This window comes from Cyprinus carpio, chromosome A24 (assembly GCF_018340385.1).
Source record: "Cyprinus carpio isolate SPL01 chromosome A24, ASM1834038v1, whole genome shotgun sequence".
NCBI classification, from domain to species: domain Eukaryota; kingdom Metazoa; phylum Chordata; class Actinopteri; order Cypriniformes; family Cyprinidae; genus Cyprinus; species Cyprinus carpio.
In genome coordinates, this window is record NC_056595.1 from 18,001,206 (window position 1) to 18,025,115 (window position 23,910).

General features: G+C 34.6%; 1 protein-coding gene across 1 annotated transcript in view; it reads right to left on the minus strand.

Moving 5' to 3' along the window:
• Positions 1–23,910, minus strand: part of LOC109057116 (fibronectin type III domain-containing protein 3B-like) — a 58,667-nt gene that overhangs the window by 17,586 nt on the left and 17,171 nt on the right. Inside the window, exons 4-14 of the mRNA XM_042714502.1 lie at positions 13,281–13,357; positions 10,810–11,041; positions 9,577–9,751; positions 9,435–9,535; positions 6,278–6,336; positions 3,850–3,992; positions 3,607–3,666; positions 2,866–3,004; positions 2,212–2,265; positions 1,495–1,619; positions 735–909 (exon numbers count right to left, since the gene is read on the minus strand). Coding sequence (XP_042570436.1) covers positions 735–909; positions 1,495–1,619; positions 2,212–2,265; positions 2,866–3,004; positions 3,607–3,666; positions 3,850–3,992; positions 6,278–6,336; positions 9,435–9,535; positions 9,577–9,751; positions 10,810–11,041; positions 13,281–13,357 — 1,340 coding nt within the window. The remainder of the gene's footprint in view (positions 1–734; positions 910–1,494; positions 1,620–2,211; positions 2,266–2,865; positions 3,005–3,606; positions 3,667–3,849; positions 3,993–6,277; positions 6,337–9,434; positions 9,536–9,576; positions 9,752–10,809; positions 11,042–13,280; positions 13,358–23,910) is intronic.

Consider the following 23,910-nt stretch of genomic DNA (forward strand, 5'->3'; position numbering starts at 1 on the left):
CTTATTTTTCAATACCTTCCCTTCAGTCTGGCAAGTATCACTGTTTTTAATGATCAAACTAACTGCTGTTGTACAAAATTAAGTTACATCCTGTTGTTTCATTCAGAAATGTGCCCCATCACAGAGGCAAAATAAGAAGCAGATGTTGTTGCATGAATTTAAAGTGGGATTGTGTTGTATGATTAATATTATATATTGCATAATTATAAAAATCTGCTATGTAAAATACATTCAAATAAATATCAAATATAATAAAAAAAATCACAATGTATAATATAACGTAAATAAATATAATTATGATATGAGATTGAGAATAAGCATATTTACGATCAAATTTGTGGTTTATTTTCTCATTTTGTGGTTTATTAATTTATTAAAAAGGGCAAGATTCTACAATTACTGTATATGATCAAAAATAAACAGCAATGAGCAAGATGAAAAATAATGTGGATTAAATCTCTTCAAAATATTTCGATCAGCCTGAGGTGTGAAACATGATAGGCATTAGTCATGGATCCAGAAGAGTCCATTTACTCCGACAACTCTGGGCAAGGGCAATTAACTAGAAACCAGTAGGGTAAAAAAAAAAAAAACGGCTAAGAGACATGATGTCCAGCGTATAATGCTGAGAATATCTATTTTTGGTAGATGTTATGACAACAGAAAGCCATAATGACTAATGCACAAGGGATCAGGGGAATATGGGATGGAGGCAGTAGGGCTGAGTTCAACACCTTGGTCTCATCCTGCATCTCCAGGGTGTAAGTGACGACCTCCTCATTGCTGCAGCTGTTTGGTCGCGTCCACTCCAACGTAACCCAGGATGGACCTGCCTGTGCCAGCCGCGGAGGTAAGGACGTCTGCGGGAGACTTCCGGTGGTGTTGAAGACGACTTCTGTGCTGAATCCACTGCAGGAAAAAAAAAAAATAATAATAATGTATTCGTACAGTAATAAAAAGATTATAAAACATATCTGTGTATCATCAAAGTGTGTGAGAAGCACAAAGGTATAAACTTTCTGGACTTTCTCCCCCGGTGAAATGGCACTGCCACCACTCACAGAGAGTAGTGAGGAGAATGTTTTCATTTACTGCACCATTAAACGCTAGGACACCACAGGGCCAAAAGTCTATTAAATTGCGTACAACTAAAAGCACATAGGCTGCTGGGTTATATTAATAAATATTGATTTTTTGAAGTAAATCATAAAGCAATTAAAAAAAAACAACAACAATATTTCACCTTCACCTCAGAAATACCCCTTAAAAATAAATACTATGGCGGTATCATAATAAAATGGTAGTATAAAATGGAAAACCATATAACTGAAATATTGTTGTATTCATTATCAATGGTATTTTGAAAACAAAATGTTTAAAAATAAAACAAAATAAAAATTAAATCAAAAAATTAAACAACAACATGGTATTACTGGTTATAATTTAATTCTTTTTTTTTTTAAGTGTGTTTTTGTAAGAGACAAACAAACAAACCTGGTGCCAATATCATTTAGAGCTGCCACTCGAAACGTGTACCCGACAGCAGGGCACAAACCCATGACTTTGCAGTGCCGCTGGTGTCCAACATAATATTCATGGAAAATGCTGTTTTTCTTTCCCTGAAAATGAAACGAGGATAAAACGATGCAGTCATGAATGACAAATAGGATGAGAAGAATATCATAAACATCTTAAAACATACAAAAAAGGACAGCAGCAGTCACACGCGGTGTCAAAACAACACTCTTTACATGAAAAGAACAACAAGAAGAACAAAATTGCTGCTGGAAGCTGTGCTAATTGTCACAACAACAGGAGGCAGAATTTAATTAAGGTTAACTGCAGAGGTATTCTGAATGGATTCTGTGGGGAAGAACCACTGCCAGCATCTTCAGACACTTCTGGAGCTGCACCGCCACAGCTGAGGAGGTTTAATGAACTCTTAATGAGTCAGAAAAGCTTTGAGTAAATAAAAAGAACTAAAGTAGTGTAAAGTATGGCGTAAAGCGGAACAGTCGGTTAAAGCCTCAGTCGCCACAGGACCAGCATCTCATGCCATGGGGACAGGGAAAAAACATCACAGTCACAAAAAAGAAAAAAAAAAAAAAAAGAAAGGAAAGGAAAGTGATGGAGAGGAAATGAGTGAGAAAGAAAAATCATAGATGGCACACATAGGATATAACCAAATTAATTTACAGAGGTGATACATACCTCATCCCATTCTAGAACATAATTGGTGATTTTTGAGCCATTGTCCACAGGGGGCTGAAAAAAAAAATCAGATATACACTACCAATTAAATGCTTTTTGGTACGTTTTTGAAAGAAGTCTCTTATGCTCACCAATGCTGCATTTATTTGATCAAAACTACAGTAAAACAGTAATATTCTGAAACATTGTTACTGTTTAAAACAGCTGTTTTAATCAGTTTAAATATATTAAATAAAATGTAACATTAAAAATGTCTTTACTGTCACTTTAATAAAAGCATTAATTTCTTATTAAAAAAAAAAAAAAATCACTCAGACCTAAAACTTTTATATATAAAAATATAAATCCACATAAATCCAAGGACACAAAGTCAAGCAAAAAGAAAACAGTTTAAAATTGTTAATAATTGATTAAATAATGTGTGTATATTGACAGGAGGTCATACATAACAGTGATTTTACAACAGTAAAGGAGAATTTCTTGGCATGATGCAACACGGAATGTTCAACAAATAATTGCATTAATTATTAATAAATCAACATAAACTATTCCACCATTACCAAATATAGTCGAACCCTAAGATACTTCAAATTTTAGTGGCTGTAGAAACTTTGCACAATAGTACAGAATTCAATGCATTTCAGTCATGCATACCTTCCACTGTAATGTGAGTGAGCTCTTGGTGCGATGGGACAGTCTGGGCGGTAGAGGGGTATCAGGAGGGGCACTGTGGGTAGTGAAGGCCCTCGCATCCGAACTGGGACCTTTCATAGAGTTACACACTGTGCTGACTCTGTAAAACACACACATGGTGAGAATTTCCAAATGAGGTCAAGAGTAATTCAGAAAAAATACAGAATATCTGCTATTGCCATTTGAAATGATTCAATGCATTTGAATGCCGTATCCGCTGTAGCCACCAGAAGAACACTCTGTGCCAGTATTGTGCCATTTAACATAAGAGTTTAGATCCAGAAAGTTCCCATATTTAAGTACAAATCCATTTTTAGCATACATAATCTTTCATTTAGTCACGGTAATCAGATATCACGTTGATTCTCTCTCCTCAGCACTCAAATGAAATTCAAAGTGGTCAGTTAATGGAGAGTTTCAGCTCATTTGTAGGGTTGGGTATCGTTCGGGTTTTTTCTGATTATTCTGAAACCACATGGATGCAGTATAATTTAACTAGTGATCACGTGCAGTGATGATGCTTCTTACGTCCGTTTAGGAGCACCATTTCAATCGACAGCTTAGGCATTTAAGCGGCACTGAAATGAGGCACCAAAATCTGGTTCGATCTGGTACATGGATTTCGATACCCAACCGTACTCATTTGTGAGTCGCTTTGGTTAAAAGTGTGTACTAAATGCAAATGTGAAACACTACTCTTACCTGACGTGATAGTCTGTGGCTGGTCTCAGGTCAGTAAGGGTGTACTGGAGCTCCTCACCACTGAAACAGAGACAGACTAAGAGTGAAAGTCTGTTTGTGGGAGTAGATGGATGAAGCATTCTTTAAAGCCACCTTCAGCATGAAAGAATGTTATTTAACTATACTAATGACAGAAAACGAAGAGCTTTAGTGACTCAGAACACATTAATGAATACAATTATTTGTAAAGACAAAAGCCCTTACCTATACACGACCTTGTATTTCCCATCTCGGCCCTTGTCCTTGAGCTGGAGCTCGTAACTACAGGAAGGGACCCGTCCAGATGATCCCGATACAGAAACAGACGTCCATGACACAAGCGCGGAGCGGGACTGTACATTTGACACCTGAAGGGTTAAAACAATGACAGATTCACATTTTGTTTCACAATATAACTGCTTGAAATTTCACCTCAAAATCTACAAGTACATAAACTTATGAAAAAAATATATATTTTAATTAATATTTTAAGTTTATTTTTATTTTTATTCTACATGCATAAAAAAGCTGTACAACCAGACAGAAAGTCCGAAACAGTTTTCAGAGAAGAGCCTGGTAGAAGATTAAAGTCCAAAACAAAGTGAAACGACTGAAAGACAGGTCCATTAGAATTGTAATTTTGAATTATTTATGATGTCTGGTACATCAATAAATCTAGGCAGCTGTAAATAGTACTTAGTTTGGGTGCCAAGGCTACGGCAGACTCGTGTTGAGTGAATGAAGCATCAGTCAGAGCACCCTGCAGCTGACATCCTCCACAGCTGCTCGGAGCAGAGAGCGACTGCTCGCTCACAAAACAAAAACATCTGTATCTGAAGAGGCTTCAGCCACGGCAAACCAGACTATTGATTTGATACTTGCTGTTTTCCATTCAAACTAAGCAATTTTGTATTAGTAAAGAATGAAAGCAAGCGCTATAAGGAGTATCATCACAAACATCTGAGCGTCAACTGCATCAGTAAAACGCTAAAGGAACTGCTCATGACTAAAGACACCGAAAAATGCTTAATTTATGAAACTGTAATGCATCAGCACCAATCAGGGACGCAGAAACAGCTTCATGTGTAGAATGTGAATTAGTTTTCCAGGGTGATATAACAGAAAGAAGACACTTAAATGGTAAATACATTAAATATATAATATAATCTCAAAAATATAATAGAATACACAATTCTCTTAAAAAAAGATATACTATAAAACAAATCTAACTTGATAACATGCCTCAAACATTCTCTATGAAAAACATTACTTACATTTAGGGTCTCAGAGACCTCAAATATAAAACATTTTCTTTTTAACCTTACATTCTGTGCTGTACTTATTGCAGTAGCACACACCTGACAGTTGTTTACTTCAGTTTGCTTTATTGTATTTTCTACGATGCGTTTCTGCAGGGGTTAACCTGACATTGAACAGAAGCAACATTACTATACTGGAGAAACAGTGTGTGCTTACTTTGAGACAGAACAGAGGGTTAAACTTTTAATAGTGTATTTGTTGGGATCTGATCAAGTCAGAGGAACATGACAAATAAAGGCAAATACGACTATTATCTTTACAGAGAAGAGGGGTCTTCGTGACCCCAAATAAAAAGGGTTAAAATATATGAATGAAACTGCACTGTAAAACATTAACCCAAGTGGCATCTACAAACCAATGATGTCAGACCTTATATCAGATGTAACAGCACTTTTGGTGTCCTGTATATTATTATCACATTTTAAACCTTAAATGAATATGTAAAATGCCTTCCCACTCACATAAAGAATGGAAGATCATGAAACCGGTAGCAGAGATGAGAAAAACATACTGATGTGACCAATCAATGGATCACTGAACCATTAAGTCATTCATTAACAGCTGCTGCCCCCTTGTGAACAGAAATGGAAATGCTTCATTCTGACCATCTCTAAACATATACAATCCTGATGTTTCAGGTTCCTGAGTGCAGAGTGGGTTTTAGCCCATTATTATGAGGTTTCAAGCTTGTTCTGGATGTCATCTATGATAGCGTGACCTGTCCACACATGTCCTCTACACTACTCATACATTACATGTTTGTGTATTTTCATTGCTTTCATCGTTCTCTCGCATGCCACGATTGGTTGATTATGTATGATACCTGCAAGCTATTGGACAGACTACTTTTCAGTCATTACCTTCCACAAGTATGAAAACAATAGGAAAACTATGCCAAATCCTGGATATTTTAGGCACCTTAGAAATCCAAGCCAGGAAATGTCCAGAAAAAAGGAGACATGGTCATGATAATCTGATCTCTAGATATGACTCAAGTCAAGTTTATACGATTTCCCTAAACAATTTTATCATTTTGTCAATGCAAAAATCACATATCTGCTTAGAAAGGAAAGAATAACTCTCCTTAACAAGCCACGTGATTTGAGGTGTCAGTCAAATAATGTGAAATGCATAAAAGTTTAAAATTTAGTGTTTGGGGTTTGTTTATATCCCTAAAATAGTCATGTAATGCTTTCCAAACAACAGAATATTTAGAGTGGAGCAATAATCATGCAGAACAAATAAAATAATAACTGGCAACAGTGTGAAATGACAACATTGACGGTCTGCAGGAAAGGAGATTTGTGAGATGACATGATTTAAAATCCCTCACCTGCGGCTTGTCCATTCCTGATGGCACAGCCTGAACTCGTCTCGTGTCCACATCGTGATCTGCACAGAAAACAGATTAAATGTAGCCATCTGTCTCCTATCAGTCATAAATCAGAGAGTGTGTGTGTCTGTAACATCCTCATGCTTGTTTGCAAACAGTTGTTTGAATACAGAGAAAAATAATTTAAGTATCATAAGTTTGGTATAGCGATAATGGGCAATAGAGACATCTTGATGGATGGGGCTGTCAGATTGGGCCTGAGCCAGGTCGGAAAGTGTCTGCCAGGGAGTGAGGTTCATAGGTCTGGCTCTTATGGAGCCCAAGAGGCTCCTGCCATGAGTCATCACTGCGATGAAGTCATGGCAACATGACCCTTCACTGACCTCCATGGTTTTCCCCCAACAAGATGTTGTTGAGATTGAGAGATGGGGGTGTTTTCAGTGGATTCTTTATTTTAATAGAGGAAGGGGGAAAAAAGAGTGGAAAAATGGGAGATTCCACTCCATGTATGGATTTAAAACAGGTCAAGGTGGTCTTGAATTACTCATTGGATTCAAAGGAGTCATGACAGTGTGTTACAATTTTGAGTAAAGTGATGTTACAAACTACACTTCAGTAGAAAACTGATAAATGTCACTAACGTTTGTAATATAGTACTGCACATGTTTACCGATGGAAGAAAAAAATAAAAAAAAATAATCAAAAGGCAATTGAGAATATTTCTGCTAACTTTTTTCTCATAATTGCAACCATTTCAAAATTGACATTCTATTTAACAAAAAAAAATCATGTTATTTCTTCTAATTTATAATGATATTTTCTTAAAATTTATTAAAATATTTTTTTGGAAATTGATACTCCTGCTAACAGTTGTCTTGTTTCATTGGTGGCATTTAATGCAAAAAAATAATCAGTTTAATTTAATTTAGAAAGAAAATTATTTAGCAAGGATGCATTAAAGTGATTAATAAATATTCATATAATATTACATTTCTGCACTATATAGTATGCATATATTTTTATATACACGTGTATATATATATATACACACACATATATATATATATATACACACACATACACACATATATACATTACCGTTAAAATGTTTTGGGTCAGTATGATTTGTTTTTAAAGAAATTAATAATTCATTCAGCAAGGACACATTAAATTAATAAAAAGTGACAGGAAAGACATTTATACTGTCACAAAAGATTTATATTTCAAATAAATGCTACTTTTTGAACTTCTTAATTCATTAAGAAATCCTGAAAAAATTGTGTGTGATTGATTTCACACAAAAAAAATCTGAAATCAGTACAACTGTTTTCAACATTGCTTATAATCAATGTTGTTTAAGTGTTTCTTAATAAGCATATTAGAATAATTTCTGAAGGATCATGTGACACTGAAAACTGGAGTAATGGCTGCTAAACACAATTTGGTTATGTTTTAGCTGTGTTAAATTACATTTTTAATTTTATTTTATTTTGTTATATTACTGTTTTTACTGTATTTTTTTAATCAAATAAATGTAGCCTTGGTGAGCATAAGAGACTTCTTTCAAAAACATAATTGTAGTGTAACTAGCAAACTTTTCAAAAGGCTAGCTTAATTTTACTTTATCTAGTTTAAATTATGAGTAGCTTGACAAGCCACAGCAAAGTCCTGAACACCACTGGAGACTGAAGAAGACCAAATATAAACGTCTGACGTCATGGTTTCACTCAGATCTAAGCTTCTTCTCAGACATACTCCACAGGAACAGCTCGTCTTCTCGCCTCTTGATTTAATTTGCCTGGCCTTTTCCCTGTGCATTTTAACACGGACCAGCCTTGTGCTGTCACTTCAGACAGGAAGAGATCTGGGTCTCATTATGCACTGTGGTTTCGCCACAGACAGATTACAGACACACACACTCTCTCTCAGACACAGAGGCATGGGAACCAAAGGTTCACAAGAACAAAGACCAGGGTAAGATAAGCCATTAAAGAAGAAAGAGGAAAACAGCAAGACAGAGCGAGCTGTTTTCAAAGGAATGATGAAAGAAAAGGAAATGATGATACATAGAATTATGGAATCTACTGCATCTCATGCAACATGTGTTCCACATTCATCCACCATCTGATCCCAGAACAGCTACCTCCCTTATTGGAACCCTTGGCTATGTGGAATTCTTCAAGCTTTTTTATTCAGTCCAAAAAAGTTAAAGACTAAACATTAATTGTCATAGCATCTTTATCTATTAAAACAGCAGTTAAATATAAACATTTAGAGTTTGGTTGTAATAAATGACACTGAATAAAAATAAGAAACATTTCAATGTTTTATCAAAATATTAAAAAATATATAAAAAGAAAAAGGATTTTTTTTTTTTTAATGACGCATTATGCAAGTGATGCCTAGTTATCATCTTGGAAATAAATGGTTATTTTTATGAATTATTATTAATTATTTAATTAAGTTAGGACCTTTCAGTTCATGGGGATGTTCTGTGTATACAGAAACTATGCATATGGGAAAATAATTCTAATATTCTGATTTGGTGCTGAAGTAACATTCTTATCATCATCGATGTTGGGAACAGTTGTGCTCTGTGATACTTTTTTCAGGATTCATTGATGAATCACTGATGAGTTCACAAGAACAGCATTTATTAGAACTGGAAATCTTACTGACCCCAGATGTGAACTGTACTCCGCAAACTATACACTTCAGCAGCAGTAATAGTACTGTTAGTAAGCTATCCACAGCTATTTCATTCAAGCGACTGACTGCATTGCACCAGTAGTGGGCATTCTCCTACATTCACACTTGCTTCCTGCACTATCTACTCTTTATCCTGTGTGTATGTGTGTCACATCAAGAGTAAGTGCTGACACTGACATAAAAGCTCAAAAACAAAGGCTTAGAGGTAAGGACCCATAAAGCTTCATGGAAATGAGGCTTTAAAGTGAACAGATGTGGACAAGATTGTTGACTCATCTTGTCAGAGTCAGCAGCTCTGCCTGTTTTTATTTTTTTATTGCTGATGATGGTGGTATTATTTTTTTTTTTTGTTATTAGTTTTTGACATGTACAAATACACTACAGATACATAAGAACAAAATCAGCAAGATGTCTCTTAAATGAGATGAGTTTTAAATTTTTATCTCACCCTGTGGCTCGGTGTCTGAGTGTTTGGGGCTTCCTCTGGCTCTTCGATCTGGCCTCTTGTTGCCAGGGCTTCCTCCTCTTCTTCTTCCTCCTACTCCTCCTCTCTGCCAGGTCTTACTCCTACTCGTCTTGTTTGTCTTTTGGGGTTGCTGTTGGTTTTGGTGTTGCAGTTAGTTGTGTTGTTGTAGGTGGTGGTGTTCTTGTTGGTGATGTGAATTGGGCTTGTACGCTCCACCGGCTGTTTGAGCTTCTTGGGTGGAGGTTTACAGTACTCCTCATGACCCATGAAAGTGGAGACGTTATACAATGGGATGATCTCTGAGATAAGACAAAGATCATAATTACACTATAACATATCAACATATTCATATAAAACATATAATTATTGATATACTTTATACTGTATATTAAAATTCAGTTTACAATATTCAACATACAATTCATATTCTAGTCAACACAACAGTGTTATATGCAGAATCAATCAAAGCTTTTATATTTTAGCTAAATATTCCATTTAAGTTTTTGTGTAGTACAAAAACTCTTAAATGTAATAATAAATGAATATATTTTTATATTCGGTACACAATTTTTATTTGTCAACAAAACTAATTTTGTATCATTTACACATATGAATTTTAATTTTAGCGCAACACAGCAATTCATATATTTGATACAATTTATTTGATACAATATTTATTTTATATTCAGTATAAAATGTATATTTGTCTACAAAATTTATTTTGTGAAGCCATGTATACTCATATGACAACAAAAATGTCAAACAAATCAACTTACATTTATAGAAATAACATTATAAAAAATATATTTAATAATAAGAACATTTTACAGTATATACACCATTCAATTTAAATTCTAGTCTACAAAAGTTATTTTGTTCAGCACTGTATACATATATATATACACACACTTTTTTGTGGTTATGTATACAGTGCTGAACAAAATAACTAGAATTTAAATTGAATGTTGTATATACTGTAAAACTTATTAAATATATATTTTATGTTATTTCTATAAATGTAAGTTGATTTGTTTGACATATACATACACATACATATAATCATATTTATTCTATTTCCCATTTAGTATAACATTTATAGTAGTCTACAAATAAGATTTCGATCATTAAAGAATAAGAAAAAACATTCTTAAAAGTTAAAACCACAAGAAACATTCAGTCAAGTGTGTCCCAACTTTTCTTTTGTAATGCATGTTCGAGTTGGTTGTGTTTTCATAGCTTTGTATGGTATTTCGCTGTGTTATGATTCAGTATAAAGAGCTGGTTGCCCATCCTCACTGAAGTATGTGTTTAAATAAGTGAGTAAGAGCTTTAGTCTACTGTGGACTATGGAGCTCACCTTCTGGGTAGATGGGTGGCAGGCGATGCTGATAGAACTGGTGCGGGGGCATGTCACCGGGGCTGACTGGGGGGTAGTATGATGTATGTGAGGCCGGAATAAAGTGTGGGTGCGTCAGATACGGAGGGTGAATGTGGTGGCTCGGGGACAGAGCCGGAGAGTAACTCGGAGGGTAACATTCAGAATGAGGTGTGACCACAACCCTCCTCACGCCTGTGTTGTCCTCAAGAACCTGAAAATACAAACATCCACAGACATCAAGCCAAACAATTCCCAAGCCCACAGGCTCTCTGATGTCAGCCATCAGTGCCCCGCCTGACAAATAGCACAGCCTGTCTCCGGATCTAACATGCCAGCAGTTACGAGGCAACCACAGACATTCAGTGCCACTTTAAACAAAGGGCAGGAATGCAAAAGTAAACAAGGCTTTCGAATAGAATGGCTATCAAGTACATTCCACTGAAGGAATGTATGCATGGAAGATGCTTACAGGAACCAGATCTGCTGGTACAGTTCACATGGGAGAAATCAACTCACTGACCTCAACTTCTAACCCATGCGGACTTTAGGATCACCCAGAGTTAGAAGGTGAGGTGAGGTTAGTGACGACAACAGAAAACCATTCGTTACCAAAAATGCTTTTACTAGAGGAAAGAACTGTTTGGATCTTCAGGGAAATCAGTATGTTCTTGTTTCAAGCAGTGAGCCATTAAAACACTTCTACAGTATGTACCTTCAAGCCGCCCTGGGAAGTTCATATTTTCTAGTTCGTAATTGATGTAATGTGCGTTTAAATGATTGAGGATGAAGTGACTAGTGGTGTTTTCTGGCAAACTTGATAGCAATTCTTCATCAAAAGCATGCACATTTTTGACAAAGTGTTCAATCAACATTTATAATTACAAAATTATGTCCAATACCAATTAGCTTTCCCACCTTAAACCAGAGGGAAACCATTGTCTGGAGATAAATACTGACATGTGGGGAATACAAGCACAAATTGATGTTTGAGTTTGCGTATTCTGGCATGTGCAAAGACAGATTATGTCAAATGTTCATTTGTGCTCATAAATTGAACACCACAGTGATTTCAGGAGACTCCGGCATGTCCAATAATGGCTTTTTGACAAAAAAATTTTTTTTTAAAATAATTTTAAACATTCTATTTCTGTTGAAAAATGCCAATATATTAATTTTAATAAGTAGTAGTACTTTCATTTTATTTATGTTTAAAATTTGCAATATATTATTTTTGGTATGTAGTATCAATTTCTGGATTTATTCAATACCTTATTACTTATAATAATATAAGTCTTAAATCCTAATGTGAAGACACTGTGAAACTATACAATGATCCAATACAACTCAAGCATATCTGGACAAGTAATTAACTCATAAATAGTACCAAGGAAAAGGTATGGCACATGAATATTAATTAGGCAATGTGTTGAAATACCGTTTAAAAGTTTGGGGTCATTATGTTTTTTTTTTGTTTTGTTTTTTTAAGTAAATAACACATGTATGGAGTATGTATGAATTGTATTGATCATGGGTGAATGAATTAATCAAAAGTGACAGTAAAGACACTTATAATGGTAAAAAGGTTTATATTTCAAATAAATGCTATTCTTTTGACTTTCTATTCATCAAATAATCCTGACAAAAATACATTTAGAATTATATTAATTATAATTTTTAATTAGCAATAATATTTCACAATATTACTGTTTTTCCTGTATTTTTGATCAAATCAGGGTGAGCATAGGATACATCGAACAGCATTGAAAAAAAATCTCACTGACCTAAACTCTTGAATGGTATTGTATGTTGATTGTACATTTAGTTTATATGCATTTTGCATAAAGGTAAAGAAAACTGATAGAGTTAACATGTTTAGCCATTTATGAGGACAGATGCTTGTGCAATAAAATGACATTTCCCATCATTTTCTGAGACAACAGAGCAACAACTAAACACATAACGAGCATTATTATCACTTCATTTAGATGTACTTGTGCTAAAAAGCTTCCATCCTGTTGGAAAGTTAAAAGAGAGAAAGAAACGGGCATCCCACCAAACATGGGCTGGTCCTGCCCTTCACATTTGGGTGGAATGTGCTAATTAATTATTTTTACACGAGTGACCTTTGCGCCATTATAACCCCACACACCCACCGATTTATTACACCCACAACTCAAACCCTTTTTCCTGTCCTCTCCGCAAGAGTTTTTTGACCTTTCTATTGAAATGTTACTGCCGCCGACCTTTAGCAAACTCTGGCCTGACACCGTTTAGTAAGGATGAACAACTTGGAATTTTGTGTATGTTCATCTGTTGTTTGTTTGGTTACTGCATTCTAGAATCACACTTTGTAAACATGTTTACAAGAAATGGATATTCGCCTATGAGGGGTGAAAGCACATCCTCATTGTGCGAGAGACGCACTGCCCTGATCCATTCCTGTCGGTTACCTGGGAGACGTAGCCAGGAGGAACGTGGATTGGTGGAATGGAACCGTTTGGTGACATCATGGGAACTTCAGCAGGCCCTGAGGCAGAAAAAAGAAAAGAGAAGCAAGCTGTCAATCAAACAGTAACACAATGCTGACTCCGCCCCCTCATTCCATCACGTAATGCAAGGCTAAGCAAAGAAAACTCCAGGGGCTACAAGAAAACAGCAGAAAAACAGGAATGCACTGGTTATAAGACACGCATATGCTTAAGAGATGGAATAACACAAGCTACTCATTGTATTCTATTCAAGTGATTTATACTTATCAACTGCGTAATTGTTTATATCACATATCGTATCTATATTCTAGCCCAGCAACATAAAGGTGGATAATTGTACATTTACTATATAGCACATATAATATTTACTATATAGCACATTTCAACTGCTTAATTCCTCAGATAGTCACAAATTGTAAACTATATTATTGCACAGCTCTATATACAAAGTTGGATATATAAGTACACTGTAAAAAACTTTTTTGTAATTTTAACTGTAAATATGTTACAGTAAAAACTGTTAATTGGTTAATGCAAGATCCCTATATATATGTATCTATATATATACATCTTAAAAATGTATTGTTTAATGTAAATTATAGGTTTAAACTAAAATTTACAGGTTGTTTTGTAAATACATTTACATTTTTGCTGTATTTTAATATAATTATTCTTTCAACCACAACTGCCAGTTTTTTTTATCTGTAAACATAACAGGATTTTTACAGTGTACATCCAACTTTACCAGCACTTACATTCAGTACTAATCACGTAAAGCAATATTTACTGTTATTAAAGCAAATCTCTACTGATTGGTTGTTTATGTATACAAATCACAAAATGTGAACCATATTATCATCCAGCAATATATTTAAAGCTATAGTACATCCACCGTTATCCGCATACAGTACACTCACGTAAAGCGATACACATTATATAGTAAATCTCATCTTCTTGATTGTTTATATTTTGCAAAATGTTAACTACTGCATATAATAGTTCACCTCTTAACATGCTCAATGCAACTATAATGCGTAAAGATATTAAGATATTATAAACATTAACAGCACGATTATCTCTAGAGCTTTTTGTAACATTTGAACACATTTGAAACAACGTGTATTGTGAGAAACACTACATGTATTTTGTACTGTGACACTGGGTTAGACAAACAGTTCAAGGCGTTGTTTATGGCTTCACCACAATCAACGCAGTAGAAATAGAGCTGTCAGGTCCAACTGGTGCACCACAGGAAGAAAGGGCCAACGCCAACACACAAACCCTCTCTGTTGTGGCTCTCATGAGACCTTGCTGAATGAAACTCCTCCACCCATCACACCGAATGTTTATTGTCAGAATATAAAGCCCAGAGATGCAACTCAAACAAGTACCCTCATCCGGGGCTCGTGTAGCCAAGGGCCACCAGCTGTTTTAGACATCGCCGTCTCCTCCAGACTCTGCAGGAACCGTGGCATGACAGGAAAGGGAGCAGTAGATATAAATATCAAAATGATGATTTTTACAGTTCCTCAGGGGCTTTCTCCCCCATCAGTCAATACCAGGGTCAGTATCTCCAGCTAGCCGTTGCTGGGTTTGAATAAGACCCTGTTTGTGCTTGTATTGAATGGGCTTCACAGGAGTTTCTTCAGAGGCGGGGAAGGGGGAGGGGTGTGTGTACACAGCGATGTGTGTGGGTTGTTTCACCGGGACGTGAGTTTATACGCACGGCAGCTTAAAATAACTTTTTCACAGGGCGACGTGTACAGAGCACAAAAAAAATCCATTGAGACTGTCCCGCGCATGTTTGGAAAAGGTCTCTCGCAGGTATGCGGCTGCAGGCCCCCGCCCCCTCTCGCTCCTGTGAAAGGGGAGGAGCTGTTTGAGATGACTGCGTGACAGGATTGTATCACAGGCTCTTAATATGAAGGGCCCTTTCATCCTTGACCCACAAAGAGAGAGAGAGAGCTTGAGAGAAAAGGCTAGAAAAAAAGAGAGAGAGAACTCAACACAAGCATTCCTCTACCTCGACTGAAGGAGTTGAAGGGATGGACGGTGTGAAGGCTAATAAAAGAAAAACAGGTCAAAAAAAAGAGAGAGACAGAACGGAAAAAAGCAAACAAGATTTTTACTACTGATATTAAAAATTCCAAAAAGTGCAATAAAATGAATAATAAGATTAGTGCTGCTAGTGTTAACTAAAAATATAACTGAAACTATAAAATATTTATTTTAATTAAAATTAAGTTGAAATAAAGTAAAAAAAAAAAAAAAAAAAAAAATAAAATATACAAGTTGCACGAAAAAAAATGAAAATGAGAAATGTTGCCTTGGCAACGAACTAAAATAAAATAAGGAAAAGTAAGTAAATTTTTAAATAAATATTAAAAACTATATATATATTATAAGCTAAACAGAAAGATTTTTTTTTAAAACTAACATTTAAACTAAAGTAAAAAAAAAAAAGTAAAAATTTAAATAAAAAAAAAAAATGTATTATAAATTATATATATATATATATATATATATACGAACACCCATATATATATATATATATATATAACATACACACATATCTATATATATATATAATATATATATATACAACAACACATACATATAATATACACAAACACACATATATATATATATATATCTACACACACAATACTGATATATATACATATATTATACATATTACAAACACCTAATATAATATTTATACACACACACCATACATATAATATATATACACACACACACACATACCTATAATATATATATACAACACACACTATACATACATATAAATATATAATATAAATATATACATATATAGAATATACATATATATATATATATATTAGATATAGGCCTGTATTATAGATGTATAATGGTATTAAATATATATATATATTATAAATTACATTAAAAAACTGAATTTTTTATGAGAAAATTCCACAAATTAAGATAATTCAAAGACATCCAATTATATGTATATTATAAATTACATTTATAAATTAAGATAATTCATAAATAAATACTGTTTTATCTCCATATCACTGTAGATAAGGCGTTCCAATTATATGTATATTATAAATTACATTTATATTTATAATAAATATATAAGGCCTGTCTTGCTTACAGTTCTCAGCAAATCATTTACAATAAATAAATAATAATATTATATACTATATATATATATATATATATAAAATAAAGGATTTGCAATTAAAGAGGGTGCTATATTGTGGCTAAGGTGTTCTAGGTGGATGCTCAATGTTTGTCAATGTTAAAAAGAGCCAAACCTCAAGTCTCTATGATTCTGGTCTTTAAGATTTTTTTAGTCATCTATCATCCACCAGACAAAAATCGCAAGTCTGACCACTTGGAAAAGTAACAGTCCTTATGAATTTCATTATAAAGCAGCATGATTTCAGGTATCATTCATGCCCAAAACACAAAGCTATGTTATGTGCAGGTTAATACTTAGGTTATGGATGTGAACAAACCCCTAGCCCTAAGCATGAGCAATAGTAAATGTTTGTAGAGCTGCGAGAGAGATAGACAGAGGTGGATGTAGGGAAATGGGGGTAAAACTGCTGGATTGTCAAGCTTCTTAGGAGGTAGAGAGGCAGAGAGCCTCTTCAGCAGAACAAACCCCTCTTTGTGCTTCAGAGAGCAGCTCTCTCCACCACTGCAGGGCCTTCTGGGTGCTTCATAAAGTCCACTCAGTCCTGCTGGGGGCCGCTGACACACCACCAAAGTGTGCGTGAGTGCACGTCCTCATGCGTGTGTATTTTTACTTTTACTCTAGATAAACTCTTGAGGAAAAGCTGCCAAGCTGCGTTTTTGGTTTCATTCTTTTTACAGAAGCAGTGATTGACAGCGTGTACATGTACATAGATTGCAAAGGACCAAAACGGAAGTTTAGTGTTCCACAAACTATCAGTTCCTAAGTAAGATCCACTAATTTACTTTGGAGGGCTAGCTTGGCCAGACAGGGAGACGACGGTCAGAAAAGAGCAAAAGAAAGAGATGTTTCTGGAAAGAATGTCTTGCATCAATCCGAGGGCCACTGGGCAAAGAAAGCAAGTGCTTTTTCTGCAAGGGTTTGCAAATCTGAGCTATGTTTTTGAGCAAGCGACCGAGTTTGGGATGGGGTGTGTGTAAATGAAAGATGCTGTAGGATAGAAAAATCACAATTGATTTAATTTGAAATTTTCTTTTTTTTCCTATAGAAAAAAAGAGAAATATGTGTATAAAATGTGGGGTTTTATTGTGGTGTTTCACTTCTCGAACTGAGAAAACAAGCCTGATGTTCCTCAGAAGAGATTTTAAAACTCCTAAACGAATCGGATTAGCCATGACACCTTCGATCAAAAAATAAATAAATACAAAAATGTAAAAAATAATAATAAAAGTAGTAGGTGGTTGCTAGGTCACTGTCCATCAAGTTAAAAGAGCCCAACCTTAAAGTGACAGTCCATCCAAAAAAGAATCATCGTTTACTCACCCCTCTGTTGTTCCAAACTTGTATGACTTAATTTCCTCTGCAAACCACGAAATATGATGTATCGAAGAATGTTGGTACCCAAACTATTTTGGTTCCCATTGACTTCCATATGGACAAAAAATGCAACGAAAGTCAAAACTATTTGGTTATCAACATTGTCATAAATGGTCATACAGGTTTGGAACGACATAGTAGTCATTATGATATTCTGGGCCTTTCCTCAATATAAGTCTAGCAGACTGTTTTATCATCCACCACGACTAGACAAAAAAATCTTAGTCTAAACGCTTCAAAAAAGTGGTTCAGAACAAATCCCAAACCCAACAATAATAGACACACCCCACTAGCAACAGAGATCTCCTGAGCTACAAAAGAGCAACATGTGAGCACATAAAAACAACCCATATGAAGAACACAGCATTCAGCTGCACCATACCAATTCATCTTCATAAATGAGAGAAAAACATCCAAAAGTTGGACAAATGTTGAAAAACACACCATAATGTGACCCATCCATCAGAATTTCTTCTGTTTTTCCTCTCAACCAGATGAAACACCAGAAATCCAGACCTGCAGGCAATCTGATTATGTATATAGGAGATGGTATTTTCTCTGGAGAGGGTTTATGTGTCTCTCAGTACATGCAGTGTGTGTGAGCGTGTGCTTCATGAGTGTGTAATTGCACGGCCCATTGTTCTTGCTGTAAACACTATCTATCTCTCTCCATCCAACAAGGAAAATTCACAGCCCAGGGAGCCGAAGTGTTTATCCACAGACTCACTTTTCAAGAGGACGTATTTGTGTTTTGCAGACCCTGAAGCCATTTAATTATTTCCCTACACACAATCTATCCAAATTCAAGCACAGTTATATAGTCCCTTAGCTAAGTCTGATACAGAAAAAAAGGCATCTTGAGCCATAATCATAACATAATATAATGCAAAGGTCATTTTGTTGTAACTCACCTCTGGTGAACTCCAAACACTGTTAAATAATAGACAGTAGAGCTATGCTTTCCGCTCTGCATTTACACAGGCTCGAATCACAGGGTGAGGTGTACACCAGTCCCAAATATTTACTATGAAATGTTTGTATTTGCATTAATGACAGTTATTGCAGTATTCTTGGCGGACTGCCTCAAGAAACACTCTTTCAGACAGGAGGACAAACAGACACTTTGTTAAAGGTCCAAATACCCCAAAAAGTCTCAGAGGTAGAGATCTCAGTCAGAAATGCTGGTTCGGACCTGTGAAATCCATTTCATAATTAGTTTTTATAAAATGTATTTAGGACCTGTGAAATCCATTTCATAATTAGTTTTTATAAACTTATTATACATTAAACATCTCCTGGCGTAAAACTGATTTCAGCTGTGTAAGTCTGAACTGCATAACTGACTGAAAAAAAAAAGACTTATATGAATGATTCAGCATTTCTGTTGCAATTATTGACAGACTGATACATCAGCAAGATGCTGATATTAATGATATTCTGCTATCCGACATCAGACGAAGTCTCATATTTTGCTTGTTTAACAGTAAAAAATAAAAATAAATTAAAAACTGCAATGGTTGATTTCAGTGTTGTACTGAAATGTAAGTGCAGACAGAATAAATCAATTCATATATATAATTCAATTAATAAATATATTTAAAAATTTGACAATATATTTTAATTGTATATAGTTTAATTAATTTATTTTTTTTAATTTTTTTAATTATTTTTTTTTGTTTTTTTGAAATGTGTTTGCAGGAAAAATTCACACACACACCACACACACATATATTATTATATATATATAAATATCACATCTATAATAAATTATATATATATATATATATACATACATACACATAATATAATACTATTTACACCCACCCACATAATAATACAACACATATATAATATATACATTAAATATATACATATTATATATATATATATATATATAACATAAATATATACATTACATACACCAACATTATATTTATATACATATAATAATATATACACAGTATACACCCACATAATATTTATCTATAGCTAATATAATATATATATATTTTGGATTGTGATTAATATATATATTAACACCCTATTATAGCCCTATATATATATATATTTATATGTTATATACTATATGTACATACATAGCCTACATAAACAACATTACATACAAATTGACATTAACAAAATGTTTTACTTAAAACGTAAAATTTATATATATTTAAAAAAAACAAAACACAAAAATCTCCACAAAAAATTTGTATGATTTTACTGAATGCAATTTAAACAATAAATTAAAAAAAGTATTAATTTACAATTTAGATAAAAAGAAAAGATTTAAAAGATGTAAGAAAAGATGTAGCAAGCAGATACAGAAATAAAAGTCATCAAACAAGATATTGGCCGCAGAGGAATGTATTTGGTTGCGAGTTCTTTGCTATGAGACACTGAGATGTTGATTCAACCGAGTCTAAGACAAAGCCCACCTTTCAGAGCTAAAGCAAATTGGCCCAAAGACTGCAATATTCCAAACAGTCTGTCTAGAGATCCACCCTGCCTTGGGAACGGTGAGCCCTGTGGATATGTAGCGCTTGGTTGTGAATTCCCAGCATGTTTGGGGTGGGAGGGTGTTGGCTTTCAGGATGTGCAATAAAAATCATCCGTGGACTCATTCAGCTTTTGCGTGGAGAGCGTTATGCAAACAGCCCTCCAGGAAAACGAGACTACTTCACAGCTACCCTACAGCCGCCCCCCTCCGGCTCTCAGCAGCTGATTAGTCCCGCCGTGGACGAGTCCAAGGGATGACCTGAATTACTCCCAGTGTCATTGATAAAAGCCCATTCAGAGAATTAGACCTGGGTGTCGCTATCATGCCAGGCCATCTCTGGTGTTTCAAGGCATTGTTTTCATTTCCATGCTTCCATCCTGAGTTAACAGGGTGAGAACTTTACCCTCTCCCCACCCAACATCCGTGAACCCACCCCCACCCCCCTTGAAAACAAAGAAGTGGTGGATGGTGGAGTGAATCATGCAATGATAAAGACGCACCTCTGCTCTATAGCTACTGGCCAATAATTTCACTAGCTGGCTCAAAGACAAGCTTGGACCTCGCTAGGGCTGAAGGGACTCTTGTGTAGGGTGATTCCCTAGTGAATGGGAAAGGAAAATTCTGTAGGAGGCAGACCTGATCTTCTCCAGCTCCTCTCCAGCCCTGCACGCCTGATCAGCACATGCCTCTACCGCTGGACTAGGCAGCACTGCCATTCTCAACAGTGAACTTTAACATTAGAGCTTCTGGTATAGATCCGAGTCTGTTTGATGATAGAGTTAGGTTTGTATGATTGACTCGGGCACATACCTGTCAGTGAGTCATATAAGATGTAAACAATTAGTACAACAACATTCACAAATAATTAACTTTTTATTTTTATTTTTTTGGGGGCAGTGTAATTTTATTATTTTTTTTTATTTTATTTTTTTTACATAACATTAAAGTATTTATTAATATGTTGAATTAGCATTTTTATGTGCTTTTAATAGTTTTTTTATATTTCTAAGTAGTTTTTTATTTTTATTTTAGTGTTAATTTCAGTAAATTAATACTTTAAAAAACTCACAAAAGTGTTTTTTAGGTTTAAGTTTATCTAGTATGTATATTTTACCTCAATTAACTATCCCAATCATGTGCTTTTGCTATTTTTATTATGTCTTGTTTTTAATTTTTTTCTATTTCGCTCTCTATTTTTATTTCAGTTTTAATTTCAGTCACTGCACTTCAACTTAAACGAATATGAGAAAAGCTGAAATAAAACACTTAATTTTTTTTAAATATATTTTAAAAAAAAATTATATTCTATTTCATTTCAGGTTTATTTTAATGAACTTTACTTCAATCATGTGCTTTGTTATTTTATTAGTTTGTGTTTTTTAATATTTCGATTTAGCTCTCTATTTATTTTTATTTCAGTTTTAATTTCAGTAAAATCAGAACTGAATAAAAAAGTTCAAGTTTTTTTATTTAATTTAATTTAATTAATCTATTTCCATTTCATTTTATTTGAATCATGTGCTTTTGTTACTTTTGTTTTTTTTCTTTTTTGCTTTTTTTTTTTTTTTTTTGATGTGCTTTTGTTACTTTTGTAATACTTCTACCTAAATTTTAAAAACCTAAACTGATTTTATTTCAGTTAGTTTCCAAGGCAACATTTTTATTTTTCATCTAATATTTATATTTTATCTCAGCTTCATTTCAATTAACAAAAACAATTTTTATAGTTTTAGTTCTAGCTCTTTGGAGGAATTTTCTCTGATGAACTGAGCTCAAGACCAGGAATGTGTTTTAAGAAGGCCATTCAGGTGAATTTTGACGTCATGTTGATTTTAAATGTGCTAGGTATACAAATAAAAAGGCACAGAAGAAAGACTGTAGCAAGAGTTAAAAAAGGGGTAAAAGGAGACTACCATGGCAGACCTGCTCTGACATGCTCTGTGCTCAGGAAGGAGTTTCCTTTGCTCCAACATGATCTACAGTTCAGGCTCAACAGAGATAAAGAGGGCGAGAGACGATGTCAGACAGAAGGAGAGAGAGAGAGACTCTTGGATCAGCCCTGTCTGGATGAAACCTGTCAAGTTCATAAATGGTGCCATTGTCTGTATAAAAAATTCATTAAAAAGCCCAAACTGTGCTCACATTACCGCAGATGGAGATCAGACTCAGTATGGCTCCTTAATTTAAAAATTTCCCCTGGGTTAAATTTAGTAGAAAAAGGCCCAAAAATACAAACCAACACAGAGAGTTGATTTTAAAGGGGCAGTTCACCCAAAAATGTATGTTCCTTCATTATTTACTCATGCCATTCCAAACCTGTATGAGTTTCTTTCTTCTGTGGAGCACAAAAAAGAATTTTCTGAAAAAAATTTTGGCCAACATTTGCAATATAATGAAAGTAACTGGGGACTGGTTCCGTCAAGCTTCAAAAAGTACACAGAAGCACTGTGTAAGCATCATAAAAGTGACCCATATGATTTATGCGCTATATTGCAAGGTTTTTGAAATCATATGATAACTTTGTGTAAGCATTTTATTCAAAAATTTACCTTTTTGTTCCACAGAAAACATGAGGGTGAGTAAATAATGACAATTTTCATTTTTGGGTGAACTGTCCCTTTAAGAACAAGCAGATTAAATCTGTGATGTGGGTTTGCACAGGTTAGTAAACCAGAGGAGGGTTATGGAGTTCACTCTCATGAAGTGCACACTCATCCAGTTCGGGCCGGGCAGCACAAACTGTGCCAGTGTGCTGGCACGGACCAGATGTGTCAATCTGCTGGGTTTGTTTTTATGCGTGGGCTTGTTATCCTGAAATTTGAGACTACGATTACCAAACTACTGCCTCATGAAGGCACGCAGAAAGCCTGCTGCAGGACACAGCAGTAGCTGAAAATAATAGGTCAGCAAAAAAGAACAGAAAAACCTAGAGAAATGAGAGAGAGTGAGGAGGAGGAGAAAAAACAAACTGGTGGAATGTTCCACTGTGTAATGTTCTGGAGAATGTGGCAGCAGTAGGTTGAAAACCAAGGAATTAGGATACGAAAACTTTTAAATGAAACAAGCTTCAGAAGCAGTATAAAAGAAAAAACATAATTGAGATCAACTGTTTGTCCTATATACCAACAAGTCTAAAAGGAGCGTGAATCAAGTCTTAAGACTAAAAGACAAATAATATCACACAATCTGCACAAGAGTTTCAGATCTCAACAATGTCTCAGAGTGGGCACAGATATGCCATACAGCTAGAGTTGCACTAGAACGAAAAAACGACAAAAATCAGAGCGATATATTGTTTTTCTTCAATATATATTCTACTTTTTAGATTATCTTTCTTCTGGAGTTTTCATGAGCCACATTCCCATTCTTTTTGAGCAATTCAATGACAATGAAATAATGAGATGTATTATGGTTTTTATTTTTCTTTTTGAGCAATTCAATAACACATACACACACATACATCTATATATATACACATATATATATATATATATACATACATACATATACATACATATATACAT